The 21,150-nt window shown below is 33.0% G+C and overlaps 1 protein-coding gene across 1 annotated transcript; it reads right to left on the minus strand.

The window, feature by feature from the left end:
* Positions 1-9,458: 9,458 nt before the first annotated feature.
* LOC132717944 (transmembrane emp24 domain-containing protein 10-like) lies at positions 9,459-19,343 on the minus strand. Its single transcript, XM_060701530.1, has 5 exons — positions 19,050-19,343; positions 14,150-14,270; positions 13,424-13,494; positions 12,480-12,606; positions 9,459-11,739 (listed from the first exon to the last, which is right to left on the minus strand). Exons 1-5 carry the CDS (start codon positions 19,227-19,229, stop codon positions 11,618-11,620), a joined length of 621 nt encoding a protein of 206 aa, XP_060557513.1. The 5' UTR covers positions 19,230-19,343; the 3' UTR covers positions 9,459-11,617.
* Positions 19,344-21,150: the final 1,807 nt, after the last annotated feature.

The following is a 21,150-nucleotide window of genomic DNA, read 5'->3' on the forward strand; positions in this document are numbered from 1 at the left end:
AATAAATTTTGATGAAAAAATCGAGGCAAAAAAGTGATTTTTGGCAATTTTGAGATGTCCCCTCGTTGCCATGGTAACAGGAAATTTAAGACTGAGCATGTCGTTACAAAGGCAATGGTCCAGTCAACATTTGTGCCAAGTTTGATTAGTATTGAAGCATTTTTCATAGTTCCATAGCAGTTTAAACTTGTAACAGGAGGCTTTTCAGTGAAAATGGCCATTTTTCACAATATGCTCATGGGGGAAAGGGTTAACTAAAAAAATTATAAATGTTACAAAACAACAATTTTTTACCAAAATTAGGTAAAAGACCACATGTTAACATGGAAAAACTAGATTTTGGGTGATTCCAAGGTTTTTCATCATTTTTTGTTAAGTTAACAGTGTTAACAGAAAAGACCAAATACTTCCACAATAAAATAAATGCCTTTCAGCATGGAGCTTAGAATAGTATATCTGTGCTTTCAGTAACTAAATATGTTGCGTCTGTAGTAGAAACCGAGACAAAAAGTATTTTAAGTCATAGCTGGAATGTGGATGGGTTCTTCCTCTTTGTAACATTAGCTACAATATAATCGCTAACACCAGCTGACACCAGCTACAAGTAATAACCACGACACCAGGAGCTTAATCTCGAGGATATGAAGTTTGGAGGGTATATATGATTATTGATAATTGAATATGATTTTTTTGGATCATCCCCTTGGCATAGTTCAAGTGGTCTTTAAATAGATCCACAGGGGAAGCAATCCATTAATTGAGTTGATCAATGGTACAACACTAGTTACCCGTCTTGAATACTAGACCCTCAGTCACAAGAAGTGATCCATTTGTTTTATTAAACTGACTTAAAACCAACACAAAGCATGTGAAATATTGACCCCGACCATTTATTTTTAGGTCATTATTTTTTTAATCTGTTTTATTAATAAAAAGCCACAGTTGTCTTAGAAACCCTCCCACTAACATGATTCCTGCATGGTCATTATTCGATAAGGGTAAAATATCTAGCCCCATCTAAAATATGTATAAACATCTGCCTTTAAATTGCGTATATTGTTGTTTCTTGTTGTACGAATACCACTTTGTACTTGTTTCTTGGTTGAAAACGTAACAAAATGACGACCGAGACATGAAAATTTACAGTGCCTTCCTAGCTGTCTTTGTCCAGACACTCTTGTATGTTCTTTTGAAATTTTTAATATGCCCATTCATTAACTGTATAAATATTGCTGAAAAACGCATCATGGTTGTAAACTGGTACTTTCAATTTTTGAGTAAAATATAAATCTGCAAACAAATTCAAAGAAGATCATATTTATTAGTCACAGATATTTCCTACTCGTGTTACTTTAATTGCATTTGATTGCTTTAATAAATGATTTTTTTTCATATGTCTTTGCTATTGAAGGGGTTTCCTTATTTAGTGATATCATTTATTGGTACGTCCACTCCACACCACGCCTTTTTGGCGCTCTACTGGTTTTTGTTTTGTGCTCTGCTGGGTGCCTTTCCGGTGTCCCGGTGTGATTGGATTTTGTAGGGGGCTACGTCCAGTGAAGGTTGTCCTGCCTTGTCGATCTCTTTTCTTGTATTTGTCCTGTTTTACAATCATAATGCACATGTTTTGTTCTTTACATGGCACGCTTTTTAGGTCAATAGTGAATAACATCGGAGGAAATATGTAAGTCGTCAGAAGTAAAATCGTAAAAGATAGTTACGCCACGTAAACAAAAAGAAATAAGGACATTCGACGTAAGGACGTTATCAAACATTAAGAGCTTCTGATGCTTCGCGACAAAAAAACAACAACAAAAAACAACAAACAAAACAACAGTAAAATGTACCAAAATCACACAAAAATGTATTTTTTTTTGTTTCGTATGCCAGCAATTGCTTATTTTTTATGTTGGGCTACGCAACACTTAAAAATAGTGCATCTGATTTTCACTCCATATTTACCATCTCTTGATTTTTCTCTGGTGCAGTCAAATAATCCTTTTCATGTTATATCTGTTCATAATACATATTCTGATTATATTCAAAACGGTCTTGAAATGTGTCCTATAACTGACGAAAATTGCCTAATGATGTCATACGAGGATTCGTTACCCGAACTAGGCTCGATCCAACAATATCCGAATGCAGAAAAAAATATGTTACCATCGAAATGCAAGAATAATTTGTTTTTTAAACATCAATCTACTAAAGCTTCAACATTCTATGACAGTCTTGTCTTCCTTGTTAAAAAGAGAAAAATATATCATTCAAGTGTTTTATTTCTAACTAAAATACATTAAGTAATTAAAGGACCGTAAAATAATTCTAACTAGCTAAAACATACCATACTTTTGAATCAAAAGTCAATTCCATAATAATCAACAGACAGATTCATGTGCTCCTTAAAGATCCTGTAACACAATTTTTTCATGTTATTATTCTATTAATAAGGTGTTCAAATTAAGTGTTATCAATATTGTAAGTTCCAATAAGCATTATTTATAAAGATATTACCCAATTTAACATTTCATGTAAATAAAGGGAGGTAATTAGAAATTACTTTCCTATACTTATAAGTCAAATTTTCCAATAAGAAATGAATGCATGTAGTTTATTGATTAAATAAAATGTGCACAAATATTTGCATTACACATTTTACATATTCTTCGATGTTTAAAAATTGTTTTATTTGCATAATTAAAAACATATATAATTTTTTGCAAGTGTGGTATACACACAGTAACAATATCAATCACAAAACATACAGGATCTTTAAAATAGAAAGGCTAACTTACCGTTTTAATTTTGTAAAACGTATGGGACGTATTCAGATTTGCTGATTTTAGACAATTAGGTTTTGCGAGCCATGAGGCGAACTCTATCACTATAAGCCCATTATAAATTGTGCATAATGTACGTGCTTTAGTTTTACAACAAAATTTATCATTCCTAATTTATTACATAGTGATCATTTGTTAGGGTTGAATAACACAGCGTTATTTACCGTTTTCCAGTCAATTATGTTCTTGCATTTTCTCAACTTTCACAGACACATTGAAGAAATGTCCCGTGGATTTCTTTTATATTTGTAGAAATTAATTCATATTTCCAAAACATTTTAATTCACTAAATAATTTAAATGCCCCAGCAATTCTTTAAAATGACCACATGCACTCGGCAATCAGATTAAAATCATATCCTAAAGAAATAAGTAGATCTGAACTTTAATCAGATAGATGCACTCTGTTGTCCGTTCTCGAATCGTCATATAACTTTCTCTTGATAGATTATACAATTAACGCTTTAATTATTTCTGCGATTTTTCGTTTATGGCGGTCACTATCTCTGCAGAGGTGATCGGAGGTCTTTGTACTATTACCGGGTAGTTAAATATTCGTATTCTATATAGGGATGATTATTTTACAGGCCTATTGTAATCACCAAAATTGAAATTTGTATGTGCACCAATACATTGTCTCAAAATGAACAATAAATTGTGTAGTGTGCGTTATGCAACTAAGTAAGAAGTGACTTGATGATATTGAAACAAACTGTTATTTGTTTGACTGGGTTTTACGTTACACCGACACAGTATAGGTCATATGGCGACGTTACTGGTGGAGGAAGACCTCATGCAGGTGCCCTTCCGTGAATTATTTCAAGCACGAACGGGCACCTGAGTAGAACCATCGACGTTCCGTAGACTAGCTGGATAGCTTCCTCACATGAAAGAATCCAAAGTTGAACCCACAGCGGTGAGTGGCAAGTGGTTTAAATTCAACAACCTTAACCACTCGACCACGGACGCCCCAAACTGTTATTTTGCTTAAATAATCCATAATATCGGCGGTACTCTTGATTACAGAGAAGATGTCCTTAGAGTATAGCATATCAGGAACTTCATTTCTTATCGTATGATTTTATTTGAAGAGTGTGAGAAGTCAGAGGGTGTGCATTATTCTTGTGCGTGTGTTTGGGCGGATGACAGTTTATTATTACATGGTGTGTGTGGGGAGGGGGGGCGTGGGGCGTGGTTTTTATGCTGTTTTTGTGTGTGGTTAAGGGTGGGCGGGATATTTTCGTTACATTGTTTAATTAATTTTGTCTGCTTATTTTGGCTTGTTTGCATGATGAGAATCAATGCGCAAGTGATAAATCATGGAAATACATGCAGTGAGTCTAGTCATAGAGGATTGCCCATTTAAACATTTTAGAATAGTATACAGAGAGTATACCTTCTATTATAGTAATTATGTGCTATGTGACAAAATTTACAGCATTTATTTAACATTTTTAATTCACCTACTGCGATGTGTAAGAGTCGTACGGGTGAGCAGTGTCCCAGTGGTTAAGCTGTATTTTCCTCAACCAAGTGATCGTAAGTTCGATCCTACTGCAATCTTTGAAGATCAATTCCCTTTTGTTACATCTTTAACCTATCAAATGAAAGGGATTCCAATGAGTTTTTTTTTTCAAAATTAATATTACATTTAATGTAGGTCCAGGCCAGTAACTCACATCATTCGCCCACTCAGTTTTATAAAATAAATTATTTTAATTGTAAACAAAACAAAAGCTCCCGCCTAGAAAGGCCTACGCTCATTTTTTTCTTATTTTTATAGTTTAACACATTGGAGGGAAAATATTGTAGAAAAAATTGCCCCTAAAAACAGAATTTTCTTGTAAAAAATAAAATTTGAAAGTCAAGTTCATTCAAAGGTCAGGTTACATCTGAATAATCATGTCAGTTTTGTCATAAGTGTTATTTTGTCCAAGAATAAATAAAATCCATTAATAAATCAGAAAGTTATGACAATTGATGAATACAAGTAGTTCAATAATTTGACTTTGATGGTACAGTTCAATTAAAGGAGAAAGTCTTATCAGAATAATTCAACATGTCAGTTTTGCCATGTGTTCTTTTGTCCAAGTATTAATTGAATCTGTTAACTCAATTAATGTCAGAATTGGTTTAAGTGTTCTTTTGTCAAAATGTACATCAAACTCATAAAAAATAATTTTGGACCTAAGTGTAGTTCCTCTAAACTCATTTGAAGGCTTTTGGAACTCAGTGTAGTTCTTTTAATTTCATTTGAAGGCTTTTTGGAACTCAGTGTAGTCCCTCTTAACTCATTTGAAGGCTTTTGGAACTCAGTGTAGTCCCTCTAAACTCATTTGAAGGCTTTTGGAACTCAGTGTAGTCCCTCTTAACTCATTTGAAGGCTTTTGGAACTCAGTAAACTCAGTGTAGTTCTTTTAATCTCATTTGAAGGCTTTTGGAACTCAGTGTAGTCCCTCTAAACTCATTTGAAGGCTTTTGGAACTCAGTGTAGTCCCTCTAAACTCATTTGAAGGCTTTTGGAACTCAGTGTAGTCCCTCTTAACTCATTTGAAGGATCTTGGATCTCAGTGCTTTTGCTTTAAACTAATTTGAGGGCTTTTAGACATCAGTGTAGTTCTTTTTATCTCATTTTAAGGCTTTTGGGACCTCAGTGTAGTTCCTCTAAACTCATTTGAAGGCTTTTGGACATCAGTGTAGTTCTTTAAATCTCATTTGAAGGGTTTTTGGACCTCATTGTAGTTCCTCTAAACTCATTTCAAGGCTTTTGGACCTCATTGTAGTTCCCATAAACCCATAAGAAGCCTTTTGGACCTCAGTGTAGTTACCTTAAAATCAGCAAACTTTCACTTCTTCAAATCACCAAATAAGTAGCTTCAAGAACTAAGCATAAGTGGTGTTAAGGTCAAATCTACAATCATAGGTTAAAAACAAGATTGCATTTGAGAAAAATGCTATGCCACCGCATTAATACAACACTAAATAGTAGTGTAGGAACAGATTTTTTTTTGTTTCTATACAATTGAAGATTGTCATAATGCATAGATCCCTGACCTATCTAATTCTTATTATCAGATTAGTGGTTAAATCTATTGTTAATCCAATAAAAGATCAGAGTATATATATCAATGCACTCAGTCTAGTGAATTTGGTGAAGGTCATATTTCACACAGCCTAAATTTTATGATTACATGGACAACACAGTAAGACACTCAAAATCTAGGTCAGCTGATATCAAAGTTCACTTTACATCTTAATCTGTGCACATGGTTCAAATTTCAAAGGACAAGAAAGTAGGTCACATCATCAAAATCTAAGGGCGGAACCAATTTTGACCCCAGGACTATAATTTGAACAATCTTAGTAGAGGTTCACTTTGCAAAGTCTCATGCCATATACGAGGGGTGATCAAGAATTATGTACTGGTTCAATATCTTTGAAACGGACCCATATAAAATATTTTTATTTATATCACTGTCGTGACCTATCTCTTTGCCATTTACAAGGAGCTGTAAATCAGTCATGCATTACTCAGAGCAGAATAACTAGCATAATTGTAACTAAAGAAATGCGTTACCGGCCCAGGTGCTATTTTTATATACATGTATAATTGATTTATTCAATGCATTATAATTTCGACACTGATTATCAAAATAACAGAAAAATGCGGGAATATGTTTTCGGACATTTGTATGACGTCGCATAAAGATTTGACGTCATTTGATGTTAGATAAGGAAAATAAACGTTTAAACCATATTAGTCCGTTACGCAGCTACGTTAAAAATGACATCACAAGAACGCCTTGAATTGCGTGCCAACATAAAGTTCTGCATGGAATTAGGTGAAACGCCTACAGACACATATAAAAAGCTGCAGAGGACAAGAGGAGAGAATGCTGTTTCTCGAGCACTTGTTTTTAAGTGGTTCCGGCGATTCTCTGAAGGGCGGAAGTCACTTGAAGATGATGAAGGGCGTGGAAGAAGGTCGAGCGTCAAGCCGTCAGATGTGACGTCAATTGAATATATTATATATATATAAGAGTGACCGTTCGAGAGATATCAGAAGTAACTGGGATGAGCTATGGAACCACGCACACAATTATCACCAAGAAATTGAACAAGCGAAAGGTATTTTATGTGCATTAACTTATGTTTTTTTGTTTTAATCACTCTACAACCTATTCAGTTTCAAATACAAAAATTCAAATTTTCCGCGCTAATTTATGATTTCGCACGTATTGTTATAAACAAGTATTGTTATAAACAATAAAATGCACGGATACACATTTGTTTCAAACATGCTGCGTAATTCAAATTTATAAACAATGTATCAAAAACTTAAATAATTTTACAAAATACCTTAATATTAGCTTATCAGTTTGATTTTTCAGTGTTCCCAGATTTGAAACGCCAGCTGAAGGGCTAGCACTTTGAGAATTTGGAGGAGTTACAGTCAGCGACAAACACCCTAATACGTCAATATCCAGCAGAGTATTACAGGAATATATTCTTCTCTAAGTGGCCTAAGAGGCAAGAATGTTGCATTGCATGTTCTGGTTCGTACTTTGAAAAAGAGTGAATGACATGCGCTTTTCCTTAAACACTTACGACGCTGCGACGTCAAGAGTTTTTTGACGACGTGGGCCGGTACCACGATAGTGACACATTTTCATGGTTTGTTATTCCGAATTATGTAAACATATTGTAAAACAAAATTGCATGTTGTTTGTTGATAAAATGTAATTTAATGTGATATAAGTTTTATGTACGTTTGTCAACAATAAATGAGATATTGAGCCAGTCTACGTAATTCTTGATCACCCCTCGTATTTTACTTTATACATATAAGGAAAACTATCGCCTCTGGGGCAGGGCAATTTTAACACTAGGGGCATTATTAAAACAACTTTAGTAGAGGACCCATAGATGATGTAATATATCAAATATCAAAGCTCTAAGCCTTGTACATTCAGAGAAGAAGATTTTTTACTATATGTTCATAGTGAAAATCAATGACCCCTGGGGGTGGGACCAATTTTGACCCCAGGGCTATAATTTGTACAATCTTGCTAGAGGTTCACTACACAATGTTTCATGCAAAATATCTTAACTCTAGCCTTTGTAAATTTAGAGAAGATGATTTTTTAAGTTTTTACTATATACATATAAGGAAAACCTATGGCCCCTGGGGCGGGGCTAATTTTGAAACTAGAGGCAAAATTTGAACAACTTTGCTAGAGTATAGTTATATAGATGATATCATTTAACAAATATTAAAGCTCTAAGCCTTGTACCTTCAGACAATAAGATTTTTTGATTTTTTACTATATGTGTATATTGAAAAGCCATGAACCCCGGGGCGGGGGCAATTTTGACCCCAGGGCTATAATTTGAACAATCTTGCTAGAGGTTCACTACACAATGTTTCATGCAAAATACCTAACCTCTAGCATTTGTCAATTGCTAGAAGAAATAGATTTTGTTAAATAATGAAGTTTTTACTATAAACATACAATGAAAACTAATGACACCCGGGGCGGGGCCGATTTTGACCCCAGGGCTATAATTTGGACAATCTGGGTCTACCACACAATGCCTTTTGCAAAATATCTAAGCTTTAGGCCTTTTGGGTCTTTACAAGAAGGTATTTTAAGTTTTTACTATGTGTACATATAGTGAAAATCAATGACCCCCGGGGCGGGGCCGATTTTGACCCCAGGGCTATAATTTGAACAATCTTTTTGACCCCAGGGCTATAATTTGAACAATCTTGGTAAGGGTTTACCAGACAATGCCTTATGCAAAATATCTAAGCTCTAGGCCTTTTGGGTCTTTACAAGAAGGGATTTTAAGTTTTTACTATATGTACATATAGTGAAAATCAATGACCACCGAGGCGGGGCCGATTTTGACTCCAGGGCTATAATTTGAACAATCTTGGTAAGGGTCTACCAGACAATGCCTTATGCAAAATATCTAAGCTTTAGGCCTTTTGGGTCTTTACAAGAAGATTTGTTAAATTTATTCTTACAATTCCTTTTGGTTGCCATGGCAACCAGATTTCTGCATGGAATGAAATTCTTTGAACAACTTTGGAAGCCCTTCAACCAAGGATCAATCCTGCCAAGTTTGGTTGAAATTGTGGTTTTTCACAAGAAGATTTTTGAAGTTCACAATATAATCTATATAACACACAAACACACACACATACACACATACATACACACAGGTGAATCGCTATATGCCACCGCATCACAGATGCTGCGGTGGCATAAAAAGACATTCCCACTATTTGTATATCGGTATCATTCATTAATTTAAGGCTAATAATATTGCTAAGAAGATCCAGCAAAGTGAAAGCTATAAACTTATTTCAACAAATACAACAACTACTTTTTGTTCAAATTGCATTTCTTTCATTTTTTCCATTTTCTTTAAAAACTATTACACGTAGAATGTAGTGGACGATACCTTTTACAACAAAAATCAGTGACAAAATTAATTTTCACATAATTTTAACATCCAATCAAACGTTATGTCACATTGAGCTTAAAACCATGTAAATACACAGGTATAATTTGCCTGACCTTAAAAACATTCACGCAAAGTAGCGGCAACATTACCATTATAAAAATAGAATCTCTAATACTTAAGACTAACTTAGATAGAAATTTCTAAATTTATTTTTTAATGATTTCACATAGAAAAAAAATCCTTTATTATCTGTCAGCAAAGAACAAGAGCTGTCAGTAAAACAGCATACTCGACTATTCCGTGCTTGATAATAAAACAATAGCCTGATTCTGCCTGAATACTGTAAAATTTTCTACATTCAAAAATATTTTTAAAAAAGGCTAAATTCAGTCACCCTCCATTTTTGTGTTATGGGTCTTGGAACATGATATCCCATTTATAATCCGCTTACAAATAAGTGCAAAAATGCAAAATCTTTACCAAAAGTGTGATGCCAATGCAGATGAGCTAAAATGCAACAAATAATTTTTTTTTAAAACAAAATCAAGACCTTAGAAAACCAATTAAACCATTGTTTCTACAGAATACAAACAAAAGAAGATACACAAGCTAGTAATAACATGATGAGGAAAACATGAAATCATACACATATAAAAATACTTGCTCATACATACACACATACACACACACACACAGTATAAGTTATTTATATACTATATTTACACATAAACACCATTATTATTCATTTTAATTTACATGTATTTATATAATTAACAGTATAACCTACAAAATATTCAAATTTTGAAGGAATAAAATAACTATCAAAGAAAGATTTATTATTCTATAAAATAAGAATGAATATAAGTTTATTTTGGTTCAAGTTTTAGTTGTATCAACACTGTAAAGGTCATATGGTAACTGTCCAACAAAACTAGCTGCGGAACTTCTCAGGCTCTGTGCATTATTTCAGAACAATCCCTCTATGTTCATAAGCAAGCTGGAGAGCTTCCTTACATGAAAAAATCCCAAATTTTTTTCAAACTTTAAATGGTAATAAATTGTTAATATTTCACATGATTACTTGTCCGTTAACAATAGCTATCCATCAATAAGATACATGTATAATTAGGAAACAGATAAATTAACATCATTGGTGCTTACAAAACATGCAAAGATTTGTGATTTCTGTACTTGTAGAACTGGTACAATATCTTGGAAATATCGCTTCATGATATGTTATACATGCTAATGTACAATGTAGTGATAATTATGCAATAGGTATCAAAGGCACCAGTACGAAATTGTATCATTCAAAGTAATGGTATTAAAATTCAAACTGACCTTACAAAAACATAGGACTATTAACCTTTACTTGCATACACAATTTGTAAATAAAGTCAGATTTATTTATTTTCATAGTTAAATAATTTAAATCTATTTAGTTGTCATAAAATTTTAACACAAAATGTACCTCCATCTTCATTTTCATATACAAATTTCGACTAATACTTAAAACTTGGATACAGTATCCCAACTTGTACCAAAACACCTTTTACAAAATGAAAATTTCAGTTATTAACTGAACAAGGTTATGTCCCAACATTTATTCAATATTAAATTTTAACCTAAACATTGTGCTACAAATAGAAAGTTAAGTGTTTGACAAAAACCAGCAAGTTCATCAACAAAACATCAATTAAGATAACATATATTATGTTTGCCAAAACCTTTTTTTTTCCTTCTTTTTTTTAAGGACCTAAATTTACATTTATATTGAACACAAGTTCAGTCATTGTCCAATCTTACAAACTTAATATAAATTTTATTTTAAAGTGTAAAGATTAATTCAAAATGTTTTGTAAAAAAAAAACACTTGTAACGAACAAACACTCGGCTCTATTTTCACAAAATGCTCATTAAAACATATCTCTTTGACTATATTTTAGTTTATTAGTAAACATATTTGTAATCTTTTAATTTCATAAGATTTCACCCAGAAGATGGCAAGTATTTTTCAATTTTCTATACATCAATATCCACCTGTGATCAATAAACATTTACACTTGACTTTACAATCTATGTTTCATGTTTGTAAACTTTCTATCATATAGAACTCCAGCTGAAGCCCAAAAACTTTCTCTAAAAACATTGGTGTAACAAGGCGGAGTAGATATTAAAATTTTGTCTGTTGACTAAAGATCACTCTTGAAACAGTAATCACTTATTATTTTCTTCTTTGTACAGTTATATGTTTTTGTAAGCTGCATATAAATATTTGTCCCTGACCAATATCTGTTGACTGAATTATTCAATAAGTTTCTTTGCCTTGAAATATCTTCGTAGATAAAGAACTTGCCAAGTTGCTAGTCCAAGAAGACACAGCATTGAAAATAAACTGAAGTACATCACTCTAGAATGGGTCGACTCTGAAATGATAAAATATATATAATAATACAGTAACCATTATTATGTTAAATATCTAAAATGGAATTGTCTAATTTTAATCTGGACAACCCATTCATCATCTTTTAGGGAAAATTTCAAAATATGTAAAGCCTGAAAAGCAATCAGTGCAAGCTGTGATCAGGCAGCAAACTGATGTGAATGTGTGACCTTGACCTGCACTGGTCACATGACCATGATAGGTAGTATTTGTTGTCACCATCAGGCTAACGTTTAAATGCTGATTACTATCTACTCATAGAAACAACAGCTGTATATGTATCACATAGAAAAAATGTGTCAATATACCTTTCTTCTAACATCATTAATATCTAGAAAATGCTACTGGCTGATTGAAAGAAAATATTTTAACCATATCAAGACATTCTAGCTCAGCAAATCGGCTTACTCATTGGATAGAGCAAATCCATTCCTCAGCTTTTTTTAACCAAAAGACTTGATGTAATTTAAAGTTATTCAACTTTCATCATTAAACAAACAAGAACTGTCGGTAGAGCAGCATGCTCAAGTATACTCAGTTTTTGATAGTAAATCTAGAGCCTGGGTAATGCAGAATTTTCAAAGTTCAAAAAAAGACCATAGTTTTGGAGATACCAACTTGCATGCTAAAACTCAACCGAAGTTTGATGCCATCACTGAAGCTGACACCAGGATGCGTACAATAGTTTTCCCTATTCTTCCAACAGTCGAGGTAAAAACTCACCATTTGTATCTCTCATTTCCTCTTCTCTTGCTCTCATATAAGCAAAATCATCAACAATAGATTTAGAAAGATCTTCTAGACGTCGCAATTCTACCTCCAATGGCTTCAATTTCTCTGCCTTTGCCAGCTGAAAGAGCAAAATAATGAACTGTGATAAAACCCATTTTCTATTTATCAAAATGGATACAAGTAGATATAACAATGTACATTCTATCTTAACAAATGATATTGGTTTTTAAGTTGGGATGCTTTCATGTTTTGTTTTTAAATGGGTGTTATGTTATATCTCTACATTAAAGATACCACTTAACAACTTGATTTATTTTATATTGAATTTATTTTGTGTTGAACGCTATAAGCTTATAGACACATTCTCCTGGAACTAACCAGTACTAAGCCATGAGAGTAAAGTTTCTTATTCAAGGAAACAACAACTTGCCCCTGATAAGGTTTTCACCTACATAGTCAACAATCCTTAGAGATTACTAGTCAGACACATTATTAACCATGCCACACTTCAACTATACTGAATTGTTTTATTAGTATAAAGGCCAATATATAGACATATCTGTTCATATAAATGAAAATATTACAATTTTGTTTTTTTCTTTTTCATGTTTTTCTATACTGTAATACAACATGTAAATCTCTATGGGAAATTTTACTATTTTCTTATTTTAAGTAGTATTTAGCTTATATTATTGGTATAATTAAGACGCATATTACTGTACATTTTGCCTGCCATTTTGACATTATGTGACTATTATTACATCATGTCCGCCGTTTGTTTTAAAATTTATCCTGATGAAGGTGTAAGTCGTAACTTTGATGAGTAAAAACAATTGAGTTAGATTCATGAATTGTTGTTGATCTTTTATCCTATAATCCTGATATCTGTTCATAAAATGCATAAAACAGAAAATTAGTAATGTGTTAACCCTTACATCATCATAACTCTTGGCTTCTACTCCATGTTTCATGTCAAGTGATACTTCTCTATCAGATCCCTGCCCTCCTGCAAAACAATAACACACATTGTATAGCACAATTACTCTATATGGATTTATTTTAGTCTGTGTTGAAAGCTATAAGCTTATTGAAACACTCTCAAATCCATTCCTGGAACAAACCAGTACTAAGAAATGATCATAAAGTTTCTTGCTCACTGAAACAATGGCTTTCCTCTGATGGGGTTCGATTCCACATGGTCAAATAATGAGTTGAAATTATGCTTAAATGCTTTATAATTAACACTTCATGCAATATATGATATACATGTAATATAATTGCATGGATTTACTTGGATTGGTATTGTAGTTTTGTAGTTTCTAAAGGCAGAGTTTAAACATGTTTTAAAGTCTATTTTAACTTCAGTGACCTGCTTACATTCAGACTAATGTGGTTAAGAAATTGTATATAATGATGTCCAACAGACTTCATGCTGCAACAATGCTCACATATTTTGTACTTCCTGCTAAGGTGAGTTAAAAGAAAACTACTAAAGAAGTGCATATTGAAAATGAAATGAAGGTCCAATTTCAGCCAATTTTTTTCAAATTTCAATTTAGCTGATATAAAAGTTCTTAGTTGTACAGCTATGAAACAAACTTATAAAGCAGTGCAGGATAAAGAAGAGACAAGCATTATATACATGTTTATAGACAACATACCAGCAATCATTTTGGATTCAAAGCAAACTTCAAACATGTCATATTCCTCTGTTGTAAAGGCAAACTTTCCCTTATGAGCATCTTCCTTACTATATAATGTATGGCCTTTTGAGTCTGTTACCTGCAAAATGAAATTAACACAATGTCAGAAATCTGTTTATTACATGTCACAGTTATTTTGCATGTGTACCTCAATATTGTGTAGGCATTTTCCCAATAGAGAAAAATTCAAAACAGAATGCAGGGCTCATCCGGGAAGGCTTCTCAGCGAAAAAATTTGCTGTGTATATTCCAATTTCACTCTCCTGATGAGAGAAATCAAATTTGCTGAAAAATTAAAGTCCCAATTAATGTTTACTTGACTTTGTCATGTAGAGGAGCACTGTTAGAATCTGTCTGTAGCAAAATCCATGTTTTAAAATCCTAACCCTAAAATAAAAATCTGAAACCAGTCTGCGAAATAACTTTTTCGATCATAGGCCATTTGGGCCTTTAACTTAGGCAAAAGTATAGGCAAGGACAGATAATCATAGGCCCAAAACATTTTAAAATTTATTCTGCAAAATAAAAACAACAGTTTTATTTACAACAACAAGATTCAATTTAGACACAAATGCACGGAAAGTCAGTCAGCCACTTTTCATTAAAATCTCTTTTTCTGTCTGGTTAGATAGATACAAGTGATTAGAGCTTCGGATGAATGAATGTTTCTAGTCAAAATAATAAAGTTGTTTTTAGTTTTTGTTTGAGAAATAAATCTAAAATTGTTTACAATATTGTCATTTATATTGCAATCTTAGTGTACTTATGTGAGCAGTTAGCAATTTCGAAAAATTGTCTGGGAGTGAACCCTCAAAATTTTGTGGTGGACCCCAGTTTTTATAGATCCTGCGTCCAGTGGACCCCTAATATAAAAAGGGTTGGTAAATCACTGCGTATTAGGCAAATCTTACTTGGTGTACATAGACTGATGACATATTACACATCAATTTCGAAAAAATATCGCAACTGAAACTAATTTTGTATGAAAACACATTCTGTATTTAAATGCTGTTGGGCTTATGATCTTTGAATTTTTGCAGGCCCGAATGGGATTTTACATATGGTACCTCAGGCGTGTGCCTTATTTCGCAGACTGTGAAACATTCTCCTTCGCAGCCAGAAATAATACATTTTTATGCAATCTTATTGTTCCCCAGACACAATAGCAATATACATGAAATGGGGTCACTACTCTTATGACTGGTGAATCTATGTGTCCCTTTCTAAGTAATAATTTTTGGCAATAATTTAGATCAATTAAAAGATTAATTGCTTACCCCTTGTTATTTGCTGAGCAAAGAAGTCAGAAACTGTAATTAACAACTGGTCAGCATTAATTGAGTCCACCTTCAGGCATTCATTAACTCAATTTAGTGCTTGAACACCATGAAAAGTACTGCTAAATGGACAAAATCACTTGAATTTACTAAAATATATTACTTAATACATTAATTCAAGTGGGACACTCACAACCCTTGGTAGCATCTGATACACGCAAAATTTGAGTTTCAAACCTCTCAATGGTCATTCCATTCCTTTCTAAGCCATTGTAAATAAGCTGTTCGGTATTTCGTAAAGAGTCTTCTGATTGGCCAATAGCAACAAAACCGCAATGTTTCACACACGGATGTCTGATGGAGTAGAAAGGGGTCCGGTAGAAAGCAATGGAAAGACCGTGTAGAGGTTTGAAACTCTAATCATGCGTGTATCAAACGTACTGGCGGTTGTGAGTGTCCCACTCAATGAATTTAGTAACATTTTTTAGTAAATTAAAGTGATATTAACCCGTACTATGCTGACAAACATGTATTAGTCTATGTTTATGTACCAATTTGTTGTACTGCAATTTTGTCTACAAAGCATTTTTAGCATGAATGCAATCAATACCCGTTAGATATTTCATGAATGGGAAGGGCTAGAGACTTGGGGTCAGTCTCATTTGGAAGCTTAATACAAACGTGAAATAGTGATAAAAGTTTTTTAATTGTCTTGACAATTGTTTTCACAAAGGCCAGGAAATTAACCCCTTGCTGGTAGACTCGAATCTAGAGTTTCTGGCCTTTCTTAACTTATAGTATATTTTTAGGGGGGCTCATATTTCACAATCCATTTGTTGGTAATTGGCACATTTAAGATGAACACAGGGTTTATTATCAATTATTTTTTTCTTCCCAGGTCCAATACTCGTGCCTGGGATTGTGGCTTTTCTACATAAGTAAAATGTTGTTCTGTTTTAACAAAAAAATCTACAGATTTCAGGGATCATTCTGGTCAGGATTTTTAGTGAGAGATTTTCTCTCATTTGAGAAATTTTAATGAGAGAAATTAGATTTCTTTGAGAGATTTAATTTTCATGATGGGCGAGGTTAAAAATATGTAAATTTCTAACTTTTTAAAATCACTGTACATATAAACATTGTTTATCTAATGAGGATATAAGATGATGTAGCTCTGTTTATTACAGTGATTTTTGTTTTCACTTTTTTTAACACATCCTATGCATTTTCTTTTGTGAATTTTTAAACATAATAAAATAATAAATATAACACCTTTATTCTGAAATATAAAAGAATTATACATGGATATATTCATATCTACTACAACTATTATTTGCTGCCAATGTTCCTAATGGACAACACTGTACTGTGCAGAAGTGATTGTTGAGATTTGAAGAATATTTTTTATAACCTTACATTTTGTTTTCTTTATGATTCTCTTCACACACCTCCCTCCATTAAAAAATATTCATTGAATATGTGACCTGAACACATAATGACAAATATCTCCATATCCACAAATATAAACAATACCTAAAGTAATTTTTATTCATAAACATCATTTTTAGTGTTATAAAACACCTTTAAATAACACTCAGCTTCCTTTCAGTATTTTTTTTAATCACGACATCGCGAAAATATATGACAAATGAATATTTGTCTGTTTTCCGCTGTAACATTCACAATTCTAGCTGTTGCTGATTACACTTATATAAAATTAAATATTTTTGTTCAATAAAAGAATATTTATTATCGGCTATTTCATCAGGAATCGTAAAACAAATTTTTTTAATTTGTTCTTTACGGCAAAATTTACCGTGGTTGATGTGACATTTAGAAGACAAATTTTACCGGTATTTGTTTTTGACATGTCCATTTTTATGTTAGTCTGTGTCTAACAATTTTTATTAAAATCAATCAAAAGTGTTTTGTGTAAATTCTCGACTTACAGAACTGATAGATAAAGGTTAGCCAACATATCGTATTTCTATACGGTGAATTTGCGGTCTCCGATCGGCAATTATTTTGGGCTAAATAATTCAAAGTGTTGGACTACTTTTTGGAGTTTTTTTTACACCAATTTCATTAATAAACAATTTGAAATTAAATTCTTATTGGGAATCGTGAATTTTTCATCATATTGTCGTGTAATATTAGCATTCTTTAGATTGTGGGCTCAAATTGCCGTGCGAGATTTTCTCTCATTTCACAAATTTCTCTGAGATTTTGGTGATTTTTTTGCGAGAAATCGCGGAAATCGCCCCCTAGAATGATCCCTGAGATTTGAAATATTTTGCACAAAGACTTTTTGTTTAGGTGTTTGACAAAAATATTTAAATTTTGACCAATGTTAACACTGGTCAAATAAAAAATATTTTTATGCCATTACCGTGAAATAAGTGATGACACGAAATTAGTGATGTTGAGTATAATTATCATTACCCAATCAGAGTGTCTCTACATGTATATACTACACTTATTTCTGTATGTGAAAGCCAAAGACCACCAAGACAAATGAGCTGAACACCTGTGATATTTAATAACATGGAAAATATCAGATACAATGAAGGCTAAACATGAAATATGTTTATATTTATTGGTCTTATCTTTAGAACTAGTTTATGTTAGCCAAGTGGGTTTGAGAATATGCATGCCCAGTGCCTTTAGCGGTTTTCTTCCTTTTACAACTCTTATTACGCGAGTAGATCTTGCTCAAACTTGCAAAGTCAAGTGCCTACATAGTCCAATATATTAGACGTTACAGGCTTGTTATAGTTTTTGTCGGTCAAGCCTGACGTCTAATAGTTATTGCTCAAAAACGCATAGCATCATAAAAAATTCCAAAAATGTCTATTGTCCTGCCTTTCAAGCTTTATTCAAAAGCTTATCATATTTTCTTTCAATTTCATGCTCAATCATACACAAAAACTGTCAAACGATGTACTTATCAATTTAAAATCAAATATAAACATCAATCTATTTTTGTCTATCAGCCATACTGGTTAAGCAAGGTGCTTTACAGATTGATTCCAAATTTTTGAACGGAAAAATATATTCGAACACACTGACGGTGCATGGGCAATTATTTCGTTAAAAAAATATTCCGTTAGATTGTTCTGACTCAGTTAAACGCTTGCATTTGAATTAGCCAATCAGATTTCGCGCACTTTACGGCCGCCATTTGTTTATCGGCTGTAAAAGGAATTGAAATACACGAGAGGATTTAATCATGATTTTTCGGATGTGACAGTTTAATTATTTTGACAAAAGGTATTTATTTTTTAGTTTTGTTCATAAATAGGTCAAAAAATATGTAAATACACGCTGTCCTCATTGTTTTTCGTTCCGCCCGATTTTCTGGCGGAACATGCTATGGGTTTTTGAGCAATTTCGATATGACGTTGCTTTGCTCAGAAGCAAAAATATCTCAAAGCGACGTCATATTTATAGGACTAGTGCCTACACGGTGCACCTCTTAGATCTATTCTGAAATAATCATTAATCTTGAGGCAAGATCTTCACAATATTTAAATAGATCTACTTCTATAAGATAATGAATACTATTCTGTATAACAACGTACAGCTAAGTTTGTTTTCTGTCCTGGTCCATCTGATAATTCATAGACGCCGGTAACCAAAACATCTTTGTGAATCTCTTCCTTCAAGCACTTCTTTTGATTAGGTGATAAATGAAACATCAATGCGTCTACATTTGCCAAGCAAATGCCCAGCATGAACACAATTATACAAGTCATATCCATGATGAAATATAGAATAAATAAGCAAAATATAGCTTAATGTCAACAACGTTTACAAGCACAACTGTGCACGTTTGTTAACGTGGCATTCGGCAAAATCCGTAGACGTTCGAAATTGTACGTATACTTCCGGTAAACTTGATTTTTTTTGGTGCAAATTTTTAACATTTTACTCGAACTCCTCTCAGTGATTACTTCCCTTGCAAGAATTGTACTGATAGTAAAGTAAAGTAAAGTAAAGTAAAGTAAAAGTAAAGTAAAAGTAAAAGTAAAGTAAAAGTAAAGTAAAAGTAAAGTAAAGTAAAGTAAAGTAAAGTAAGTAAGTAAGTAAGTAAGTAAGTAAGTAAGTAAGTAAGTAAGTAAGTAAGTAAGTAAGTAAGTAAGTAAGTAAAAGTAAGTAATTAAAGTAAGTAAGTAAGTAAGTAAGTAAGTAAGTAAGTAAGTAAGTAAGTAAGTAACGAGAATTACACATTCGGTTTCTCTATCTTCCATGTGGGCCTCAGCACAACATTATTACAATCAGATAAGGGGAGATCACTGCGTAGGAGATTGCATTTTACTGGGATTAATAGAATCTATCATTTGGTTAGATAGAGGATAGGGAAATCCCAACCCGAGCAATGACAAATGTTTCTTTATCACTACAAACGGTCTTTATTTTTAGAATGTGATAAATAGAATATTAAATTCTTGTAAGTTCATTACTAAATGTATTGAACTCGTTGAATAAGATAATATTATGCTCGCAAGAGGCTTGCAGAATATAATTTTATTCAACCCGTTCAATTAATTCAGTATTAAACTCACACTCATTTAATATCCTCTATATATGACACTAATATTGAGACTAATGATCAAATAAAGAAGTTACAGAAAATAAAGTTTGAGGCAAAAACAATGAACTGAAACATTAACCCATTACTTCATGAGCATTTTGTGAAAATAATTGTTTTCATTGAAAAGTCTCCCGTAACAAGTTCAAATTGCTATAAAACTATAAAAACTCCTTCAATACTAATCAAACTTGGCACAAATGTTGACTGGACCATTGCCTTTGTAACAACATGCTCAGGCTTAAATTTCCTGTTACCATGGCAAAGAGGGGGCATCTCAAACTTGCCAAAAAATAGTTGATTTCAAATTGATTTCAAAGTGCTGCAACTTCTCAATGGATTGAGACAGAGTGAAACGCTTTTCAGAGTTGGTTACACGTTATCTTATGATCGATCTGGGGTCATTTTTAGCCTCTCACAAGTCCAAAATTTTCATGGCGATGAGGGGGACTTCCGCCCCCTTCAAACCCACAAACAGAAGGAGGCACATCCCCCTTCTGGCAACCCCCTGATGTATCTTTTGGTTGGGGGCCGCGCCAAAAAAGTCGTCACTTTTTTTTATCAACATTTCTTAAACGAAAACATGTGTTGGGGGCCAAAACAGGACAATTTTTCACTATTTGAAGCCTAAAAAGGGGGGGGGGGGGGTCGAAAGTGCGTTGTTTCGCGTATATATGAGGTAAAGGGTTGACTGATAACTGGGCAATGTATATATACTGGATACTTTAATAATAATAGACTCTTCCTTAAATATCCGTATCAAGTTATTGGTGATGAATTTCAGTACTTATACAGCCCTTCTCCTCGAATTCTGTCTGGTGTCTTGTCGTCCGCTCTGGTATTTGGTATATTTCAGTATTTATCATCAAGTTTGAATCTTTTCCACCGCCAGTGTTTATTTGATTTTGATTTAAATTCACTCACAGTTTTGAATAATACTATTTCACATCTAATAAGTTTACAACTAGAGTGATGGCATTTTGTCTTACTGAATTCTATGGCCTTAACTTTTTTAACCTATAAATATGTCCTCTTATTTCGTGATTTGTTACAGATATGTTGAACAACTTTTCAAAATCAAAACTATCTTT

Source organism: Ruditapes philippinarum, unplaced genomic scaffold, assembly GCF_026571515.1.
Source record: "Ruditapes philippinarum isolate M1 unplaced genomic scaffold, ASM2657151v2 ctg2711_1_1_1_1, whole genome shotgun sequence".
NCBI classification, from domain to species: Eukaryota; Metazoa; Mollusca; class Bivalvia; order Venerida; family Veneridae; genus Ruditapes; species Ruditapes philippinarum.

Excerpts from the sequence above, each read along its gene's own strand:
- LOC132717944 (XM_060701530.1), bottom strand. The coding sequence starts at position 19,229 with ATGGATATGACTTGTATAATTGTGTTCATGCTGGGCATTTGCTTGGCA. Across the intron at positions 14,271-19,049 it reads GACAGAAAACAAACTTAGCT|GTAACAGACTCAAAAGGCCA; the intron begins GTACGTTGTTAT and ends TTCATTTTGCAG. Across the intron at positions 13,495-14,149 it reads TGAATCCAAAATGATTGCTG|GAGGGCAGGGATCTGATAGA; the intron begins GTATGTTGTCTA and ends ATTGTTTTGCAG.